Raw genomic sequence first — 10185 nt, forward strand, 5'->3', positions numbered from 1 at the left:
GAATGACGGCTGAGTCATGTGACCTCTGAACGGGGCGGGGCTTCTTTCTACCTCATTAAATAACACCTGAGAGTTTTCCTGCAGGGGGAAGACATGTTGGGTCAGAGGACCCTCATGAATCTGGACCCAGGACAGTGAAATGGGGCTGTCGCCCCCTGGTGGCCGTCCGTGTCCTCCCTCCTCAGTGTGACACCATTTTATCTCTTTGTTGGACATAAAACAGCCAAACAGACTCTTAGTCAGATCACCATGTAACCTCAAAGCTCGAATCAATACACTGATGACAGCAAATCAAACCACTTCATTAACAGTGAGATGTTGAGTGATGGTGGAAAAGGCAGCTTCATTCTTCCGTTTCAGAACTTTAATTATATTTAACTATTTTACCGTTTCAGTTTAAATCTTCTTTCCCTTTTCAGGGATTATAATGTACACGTACATATTATGTTCGTTTATTTCCTGTGAAGTTTCATTTTCTTTTCTCCTGACCTGCCCAACATGCTGTTTATTTCAGAATGATCAATAATCAAACCTCTGTTGATCACATCGTCTCAAAATTCAGAAAACAAGAAAATGTCACTTCGGTCAAAACTAAAACAATCAACCAGGTTTTCTAAATTACATTTTCCCTAATTTATACGTTTTCACACTTGTTTTAAACAATAAATGGATCATTTCCCTTCAAAATAAAGGCTTTACGGAAACACCGTCCTGTCCTCACCTGGGCTTTTATTTTGAACGGGAACGAATAGAAGCTTCATATTTACACAGAAAATGTAACTTGACGAGTAAGGACAGCCCAAAAAATGTTTATTATAACTACTGACGTTGTCGTTTTAAACAGAAAAACTAATAATCTGGTTATATGTGCTTTATTTTGAAGGTCTCTGAACAGGTGACGTCACAGACACCGGAAGAACAACAGGTCCTTTTGTCAATGATTGTGTGCGTGGGAGACTTTGTCCGTCCTGTCCTCACCTCCCAGGTGAGTCAACACCTGAAGACAGCCAGAGAAGAAGCATGAGAAGCTGACATGAGGAAGGTGATGAAGCTGCTCTCCTTCCCGCGCTCAGGTGAGTTTCCTCGGAGTCACTTTTCATCTTTATCAGCTTCACTCTCAAAATGGAGTTTTATTTTGGCGAGCTCACTTTCTGCTTCCTGTGAGGTTTTTGTTGTTTGTGTGTTCATTTGTGAGGATGTTGTGTTTGTGCTGTTTATTACTCAACACATAGAAAGATCATGGAGCAGCTTTAATCTCAGAAATGAGATTCCGATGGATAAACTGACGTTTTATTCTATCTGGTTAAATATTAAACTTTATCAAATGTCCAATCAAAGGATGTGTTTGCTGATAGAACAATAATAGATCATTATGTTCTCTCAGCTGTTTCATATTAATCAGTGCACTCAGCTGCTCTTTTCTGATTTTATTCAGATTTTTTACAAAAATTAGAAAACAGGTTGTGATTGTTGACTTTATTCTCACGGTCCTTCCTCTGTGAGCAGGGTTTAGTTTTGTGTTCCCTCTAATCCAGTTAATTGTCTGTTTGCTCCCAGTCAGGGCCCCCCCCCCCTCCGGAGGACATCCACATCTCCTCCCTCCCTCCCAGTTTTCCCACCGATCAGGAGGCAGAGCCAGCTGGAGGACGCAGTCTGTGTAAGCCTTTGACTTAGAAGGAGCCATTTCTGCCGACGAACCCCCCCACGGCTCACCTCCGTTCACCTCTCTGCCCTGAACGCTCAGCAGTGAACTCTTAGAAGACATTTCTGAGGCCTTCAACTAAAATGTCTGTTTGCTTCAGGCTTTTGGGCTGAAGGGAGAATTTATCTCCAGGCTTAGTTTGAGTGGTTTTCAGGGAAAATGTTGCAGTCTTGATAAACTAACGAAAAGGCCTGTTGATAATGATCGGTATCGTTCTCAGCTCTGATCAGTCCTGATCAGTTTGTGTCACATTTCAGCTGGTGATGCTGCAGAAGACAAACATGTGATCCAGACCACACACACTCAGACATACGCTGGCTCCACCCCGTCAGTCTTCCTCCAGAAACAGGATGTCGACCCCGTTTCCAGCACTTACTTCGACCAGCGGGTCCCCGTCCCCGAGGACGGTGCTGAGGTGAGGAGAACTCGTTTCCCGCCTCGATCAAGTAGACGTTGTTGTTAAAGCCGGCTCTTCTCCCCTGTAGACCGGGATCAGCCTCCGGAAGCTCTGGGCCTTCACTGGGCCGGGGTTTCTGATGAGCATCGCCTACCTGGACCCGGGTAACATCGAGTCTGACCTGCAGTCTGGAGCCAAAGCTGGCTTCAAGGTAGGCCCGCCCACTTTTCATCTCATCTTCTAGTTGAATAGGAGAAACTGAAGGAAAATCACAAACTGCCCACCATGTAACACAATCAGAGTTACCAAGATGAAAGGAGGAAATATTTAGCTAAACAAACTAAAACAGTTCTTGAATTAGCACATTTGACACAGTCAGAGTGAACGAGTTACAACTGAACCAAAACAATTTCAGTTACACAAAAAAACTACCACAAACATGCAAAAAATTAACAGAGGAGGCACAAAAGGAGCAAAAAGAGGAATGAAATCACCACAAAGACAAACAATGTGACCACAGAGATGCACGAGATTACAAAAAGAGACACAAAGTGACCACAAAGAGCCAGAAAACAGCTGCAGATGACATGACATGGTTTCTCTCTGAGCCAGTCCAGCAGATGATTCCCACATTACAGTCTCTACAGACCAAAGCTGGACAAAGGCGACCTTTGCCCCACCAGGAAGCACATTCCTGAATGTGTCCGCTGAAAGTGAAGGTGTTGAACATTCACAGAGCTTTTTTTCTTAATGCTAAGCTCCAACGTGATGCCGAAGAACAGAAGAAATCTGAGTCTCCTCTGTAGTTATAAATATCACAGAGCGCTGATATAACATCCAGCTCCGCGGACAGACGTGGGTGAAGAAGAACACCACCAGGAGCTAACAATAAAACCAGACTTCTGTGTGTATGCTGAAGAAGGAAGGAAATGTAGGTGTCATCAGCCCGAGGGTTAGATAATCTTCACAAATAAGCAGAAGATGAAGAAAGATTTGTCAGCTGACTTCTATTCCATCAGGTCACAGCTTCAAATCCAACTTTATTTCTTTAAACTTTTTCTTCAGGTGAGTCTCAGAGAACCGAACAAAAGGACAAAACAGTGACATTATAATTAAATTAATTTACAAAAGATCTGATAACATAAATGCAATTTACAGCTTATTTCCAATGAAAATCTTCATCCTTCATTCAGTCATAAACCAACAAGGCAAGTTTTCTTTTTCAGGTATTTTTTGTCAAATAAATATTCAGAAATATTAAAATCTAATGAAACCTTTTCCAACTTTGATGAAGCTAAATATTCCGAGACGTCACATTTAAGGTCTTGGATTCGTGTTTTTCTGATCATGTGTCGTCTCGTCCTCTCAGCTGCTCTGGGTGCTGCTGGCTGCCACCGTCATCGGCCTGCTGCTGCAGCGGCTGGCGGCCCGGCTCGGCGTGGTCACCGGGATGCACCTGGCTGAAGTCTGCAACCGCCAGTACCGCACGGTGAGTCCGTTACACGTGTGACTTCACGCCTGCACTCGCTGCGTCTGAGACACAGTGAGACGCTGTCTTTGTCTCAGCAGCACGCAGATGATCAGAATACGTCTGGGTTTACACTGACTCAAAAGTTTATCAAAGAAATGTGCAGTCTGATTAAATTTACAGTCAAAGTCAGAGCGACTGGACTCAATATCTCCACGCTTCTGATCCGATTCCTGGAAGGACACAAACATGAAGAAGTCCAAGAGTCCAGATTTTGTTTTGTGGACTCGGTCGGTCTGTACGTGAACTGTTGAAGCTGAATCAGCTGTTTTGTGTCTAAAATGGAGAAGAACGACATTATTCGGTTCTGCCTGGCTGTTGGCTCTCTCTGTGTGTGATGGAACTTTGTTGATGATTTGAAGCTTTAGAAATAAATTTGATTTCACTTCACACACTCCTCCTTCTCTGCACGTATCGGTCCTGAAGTGATAAGACAAGTAGTCGTGATAACATTATTGAAACCAGCAGCTCCTAAACCGCCAGGTGACATCACCAAGCACTCACCCTTGTGTCGGACTGTTCGGGGTCAAAGGTCACTGCTTTGGAAGGGTTTGTCTGGCCGTTCTAACCTGTGTCGTCGTGCAGGTGCCTCGGATCATCCTGTGGTTGATGGTGGAGCTGGCGATCATCGGCTCAGACATGCAGGAGGTCATCGGCTGTGCCATCGCCTTCAACCTCCTGTCGTCGGGCAGGTGGTGTAAACACGCCGATCACATGATCCATGCTTTTGAATGGTGGTCATCTCCAGCGTGCTGAATCTTTGTGTGTTTTCGCCCTCAGGATCCCTCCTTGGGGCGGCGTCCTCATCACCATCATCGACACCTTCGTCTTCCTCTTCTTGGATAAATACGGTATGTTGTTGTCGTCGTCTCTCTTCACAGTGTCACAATTTCACACGGATCATTTTTTCACTGCGTTTCTCTGCAGGGCTGAGGAAGCTGGAGGCTTTTTTTGGTCTGCTCATCACAATCATGGCCATCACATTTGGATATGAGGTAGAAACATTACAGCAGCCTGAAGATTCTTCTGCTGACGTTAAAATCAAGTCAAGTCAAATATAAAACTGCTGCTGTTGAAGGTCACGTTTGTCTAAATCACTGAAATAGTGCTTATTACTGAGCATTTCAAGTTTTTGCACATTTTTAAGACACATCTTTTTAAATGATCAGATTAAACCAGTGAAAGATTCAATCGAGGTGTTTTATGTCATTTAGAAACAATTTAGTTTATAATATAAAAATGCACTGCAGTGAAATACACAAAATAAAACTGTAAACACAAAAAATAACATGAACAATAACATGAATAAATGCATTATCTTACATCCATTTATATTTGTATAAAATGTAAAAATAGAAATAATAAATAAAAGACCAAATCAAAAGTTATTTATTTTTAGTTTATGAAAATGAATCAAAAATCCTGTAATGTGGAATTTTATTATGTTGAAAATTGAATTCATGTTGAAGTTGCATATTAGCAGCTAATAATTTCTAATCAGTCCACATTAGTAACAAATGGAGATTCGAGGCAGATGCGACCTTCATTTTGAAGTATTTGGTTGAAAATGAGTAGAAATAAAGGATCTTTACCGTTAAAGCGGTTTCGAACACAGACGTCAGGATTAGACTTCAGACTTCAGACTGTCGAGACTTTGAGAGAACAACTAATTTGAAGCACATGATGGAGATGAAACAACATGAGGACGGACAAAACTTCATGCTGACCTTTTAACCCTTCGCTCCTCTCTCTGCTTCCTCCCGGTCAGTATGTGGTGGTCAGTCCGGATCAGGGTCAGCTGCTGATGGGGATGTTCGTGCCGTCCTGTCAGGGCTGCGGTCCGGTCCAGCTGAGTCAGGCCGTCGGCATCGTGGGAGCCGTCATCATGCCGCACAACATTTACCTCCACTCTGCCCTCGTCAAGGTGGGGGGAGCCAACGGGGAGTTTTGGCTGTCCGTCTCCTGAATGTCAAGGCTTCATCGTGTGTCCCTCTTGGTGTTTCAGTCTCGGGAGGTAGATCGGACCAACAGGAAGGAAGTCAAAGAGGCCAACAAGTATTTCTTCATCGAGTCGACCATCGCGCTGTTCGTCTCCTTCCTCATTAATGTGTTTGTGGTGGCTGTCTTTGCTGAGGGTTTCTACAAACGCACAAACGTGGAGGTGGTGAGTGTCAGCGGCTGCTCTTCTTCTGCATTTTTGGGGAAATTCAGAAATGTGTGATTTCTTGAGCGTTTGTGTGTTTTCTGATTCCAGTACAACGTCTGCAATCAGTCAGGAAGTCCTCATTCACATCTGTTCCCTCTGGACAATGAAACTCTGGAGGTGGACATCTACAAAGGGGTAAGTCCCCTCACCCCTCCCCTCCTGAACTCATCAGGAACACTGAGCTGATAATCAGGCAGGAGGAGGGGCATTTTCCCATAGACTTCAACACAGTCTGACTTTCACATCCAGTGGAGTCGCCCCCTGACGGTTTAAGACTCTTCAGTTCAGAGTCCACCTTATATAAGCAGCCGTCAGAGGAAGCTCTAAAACCCCACAGTCCGTGAACTGCTCGGCACCGATCAGAGAGCAGCTGGTGAACATGGCCGAGCGTTCAGCAGCTGAAGAGCCAGATATTCTCCGGCTCGTGCTGAAGGATCAGCATCCAGCAGAGCCGCCCCGTCACGTTGGGTCACGATGAGAAAGTCATGAGCTCAGCTCTGAGCTGAGTGATAAAACGTGCTGTCTTGATCGGAAATAATGATTCAAACAGCCTTTAAATCTAAATGTTGGCATCAGGTCCCTTTTCTTTGTCTGACTTATTGGCCGTGTCTGCTGCAGGGGGTGGTGCTGGGCTGCTTCTTCGGCCCGGCGGCGCTCTACATCTGGGCCGTGGGGATCCTCGCAGCCGGTCAGAGCTCCACCATGACGGGAACGTACTCCGGCCAGTTCGTGATGGAGGTCAGCGGCGACATCGGCCATGAATATCATTCTCCCGCACCATCAGGGGTGTTGGTGGACTTTCTCAGGTGACCCTGAACGCTTTCTCGTTTTCAGGGTTTCCTGAACTTGCGTTGGTCCCGTTTTTCCCGGGTGGTGCTGACCCGCTCCATCGCCATCACGCCCACGCTGCTGGTGGCGGTCTTCCAGGACGTGCAGCATCTCACGGGCATGAACGACTTCCTGAACGTGCTGCAGAGCATGCAGGTTAGCTGCTGTTTCCTTCTTCTGTAGCAGCATCTGTGAGGGCTCGATGGCTCCATTTCCACGTTTGTCACATCATTTATTCACATCATGGTGATTAATGAGCCAAATAAGAAATATTTACTTGATCCAGTTTGAGGTTATTTATGGCCAGAATGATTTTACCTCTCGGATCATCTGGGTTTACTCATAATTCCTCTTCTTCTGTCACAGTTGCCGTTCGCCCTCATTCCCATCCTCACCTTCACCAGTCTGCCGTCTCTCATGAATGAATTTGCCAACGGATTGTAAGAGTATCTTCATCAAAAGACACGAAGGCAGGTGAAACTCCTGTTCTGTGTTTGAGTGCTTTCTCTCTCTCCTCTCTGCAGGGTGTTTAAGATCGGAGGCAGCCTGGTCGTCCTGACCGTCTGCGCCATCAACATGTACTTTGTTGTGACTTACGTGATGGTGCTCAACAGCGTGTGGTTCTACGTGCTGGCGGCGTTCCTCTCCATCGCATACCTGACCTTTGTGGGATACTTGGTAGGTGCAATCAGGTTCCACTGAGAACCAAGAACGAGATTTTCTGAAACTCAACAATCTGAACTTTACTGTGATTTCAAGTCCGTTTTTATATCCGAGGCTCCAGTTTACATCAGAAGGTATTTTCCAAATAGAGCAAGTCCGAAACTTGTGGATATAAAATGAACTTTAGTGCGACAACCGAATAGAGAATCATAATGACGGCTCGAAGCAGAAATAGATATTATTTAGTAAATTTAGCTGCAGGCCGACCTGACGCTCTCTCTTCCTCATGATTGTTTCACTAAAGGAGAAAAATTCTTTTCTTTTGCATTTAATGATCAATCAAATAATGCATCAACTGAAAATGTATCAAAAATAATGATGCTAAAGTTCCTTTCTTTAACCGGATGCACCAAGAAATGGCATATCAACATTTATAGCTCAAACTATTTGTACGAGCAAGAATTTGATCAAAAGTCTTTAAAAGAAAAGGACTGCAGAAATTGGATTGCAGTTTTGTTGGCCGATGTTAAACAAACATCTGCAGTTTATGAGCTGTAGACTGTTGTGTAACAACACAACGTTTATGGTGCTAACACTGTACAACAATGTTGTGACACATTTTACTTCCATCCATAGAAAGTGCAGCTGCTGTGGTTTGGATGTTGCATCTGGCCACATTGTGATTTCAGTGAAGGGTGTAACGTGTGTGTGTGTCTGCAGGTGTGGCTGTGCCTCATCGCTCTGGGAGTTTCCTGTCTGGATCCGACGAGCAGAAGAGGAAACGATACGACTATTCTGATCGAGCAGCAGCCCGAGTTTGACAGCTGAATGACGACTGGGCGTTGTTTTTGGAGGAGAAGTGGGTGGGCTGCTGCCGATTTATTTATAAGAGACGTTTGTAAAATTTTAGAATCCGATCATGAATGATTTTATTTCTCAATCAACAGAGAAAAAAATATAAATCTCTGTACCGACCTCAGCTGTTCTGTAGATCTACTCTCAGGTCTGTGTCTTTATGTGATCCCAGACTGGATCAGAACTCCTTGTTCTTTATGAGTTCAGTGCTGTTGTCCAGTTTAAGAATTCATCAGGAGCAAAGTTCTTTTGCATGAAGAAGAAACTGAACGGCCACAGATATAAAAAACTTTTACACAAAACTACTTTTATTTTGTGACTGTTGTGTATTATTGTGCAGAAGATGACGACATCTGGACTTCTGTTGCTGCTCTTTTTCAGGACAGAACATTTTCATAAAGTGCCATTTAATAACAGCTTCACGGGCCAAAGCTTGAAAGTAGAGATTAGCAGCAACAAAATATTCCAAACCTGTGATCAATTCTATTAATACAAAAATAATTTCTAACGTGTTCAGAGTGAGTGAATGAGTGTCAACAGCCAGACAAAGTGATTGTGGAATTTTGGGCTCTCTAATCAAATTGAAGGCTTTTCTGTGAAAAATGTTTTTTAGACTTCAGAAAAGCTGCAGTTTTCCTGTTCCCTCCATGCTGTTTACCTTTTGGCCACAGGGGGGCAATGCAGTCTGCAGCTGAGGCTTCCTCAGCTCCAGTTAATTTCTCTCCAGCAGAGCTGAACAACATAACAAACAACATCAAATGGCATGGTGCATTACATCATGTTGTGTGTGTGTGTTGTTGCTGTTGTCGCTCAGAAACAGCGCTCTGACTGTGGAGTTCTTGGTGTTCATGGTGTAGGTTGAGATGTGGGGCTGGTGGACATGCCTGTGGTGGTGCTGCAACTATTGTGCAACAGCTCTGCTGCTGGAATTCAGGAGCTGAAGAGTCAGCCTCTGCAGACGCAGACAGGTTTTTCTCTGCATCGTGGCGAGGAACTCTTTCCCTTCTTCTTCTTCTTCTTCTTCTTCTTCCCCTCTCTCTGTCATGGAGGCTGAGTTATGTAAGAGGGGAGAGTCTTCCCACCGCCCCTCTCTGTTTTTGTTTTTCTCAATGAGCCAATGTCTCCCTGCCGAGGCCTCACAGCCTGTCCAGTAGGCCCCTTTCCTGGAAACATAGCCTAGCAGAGGCCACTCAGGGGCAGGCCTGCGAGGGGGGAGGGGGAGGCGGTGGTAGTGTGTGCGTGTGTGTGTGTTGTTGGGGGGGGGCTCTTCCAGCAAATCACATGATTGTAGACCCTACAGTCCGGCCCTACATGAGGCTCAGATGCTGCGAGCACATTTCAGCTGCTAGTTTGTCATCAGCCTGATTGGATGTTCATGCATGAGGCTGTAAGTAGACTCCCCAGGTGTGAAATGTAGAAACAGAGCCACAGCACCTGATAGATGGACTGCCTGTTTGTGTGTCTGTGAGTGTGCGAGAGGTTTTTATTATTGCCACAGATTTTTTTTCCTCTCTTCTTTTGTTGAATTTTGCCATATTTAATTATTAGTTGTTCTGTACTAACTTTCTGAATCCTCCCCAGAGGCCCCCAGTTTGGCCTCAGTGTCATCAATATTTTTACAATGGATTCATTTGAATGTGCTGGAAATGTTGTTTTTGTTGTGTTTTTGTTATCGCACCACCACAGCTGATGAGAGACAGAGCGGCTGATTTATTTCTGCTAAAAGAGGCTGTTTTATCACTGTGGTGCATCAGAACGGGCTGATTTAATGAGCTGCAATTATTTTAAAAAAGGAATCATGAAATGTGGTGTTGTTGTGTTGAAAACAAACAGTTGGACCGAGCAAACAGAATAAAAATGTAAAATCACAGCTCCTGTGTGTGGAGATTATTTGGATAATAATCACATCGGTGTGCGTCCTGGCTGTTTTCCATTTCGTTTCATTGTGATAAGTCAACTTCTCCTCTCACATGTTCGAGCCTCGTCCTGCTCCTGCAGAAAGGCGG

At 44.6% G+C, this 10185-nt stretch overlaps 1 protein-coding gene across 1 annotated transcript; it reads left to right on the forward strand.

Annotated features, from left to right (window-relative positions):
* Positions 1-1981: 1981 nt before the first annotated feature.
* LOC115045834 (natural resistance-associated macrophage protein 2-like) lies at positions 1982-10137 on the forward strand. Its single transcript, XM_029505756.1, has 14 exons — positions 1982-2117; positions 2188-2310; positions 3469-3588; positions 4213-4319; positions 4408-4478; positions 4555-4622; positions 5396-5551; positions 5633-5791; positions 5882-5968; positions 6452-6571; positions 6668-6817; positions 7028-7101; positions 7186-7339; positions 8045-10137. The coding sequence occupies exons 2-14, from the start codon at positions 2239-2241 to the stop codon at positions 8150-8152; spliced, it is 1446 nt and encodes a 481-aa protein (XP_029361616.1). The 5' UTR covers positions 1982-2117; positions 2188-2238; the 3' UTR covers positions 8153-10137.
* Positions 10138-10185: the final 48 nt, after the last annotated feature.

The sequence above is a fragment of the Echeneis naucrates genome, chromosome 7, assembly GCF_900963305.1.
Source record: "Echeneis naucrates chromosome 7, fEcheNa1.1, whole genome shotgun sequence".
Lineage (NCBI taxonomy): Eukaryota > Metazoa > Chordata > Actinopteri > Carangiformes > Echeneidae > Echeneis > Echeneis naucrates.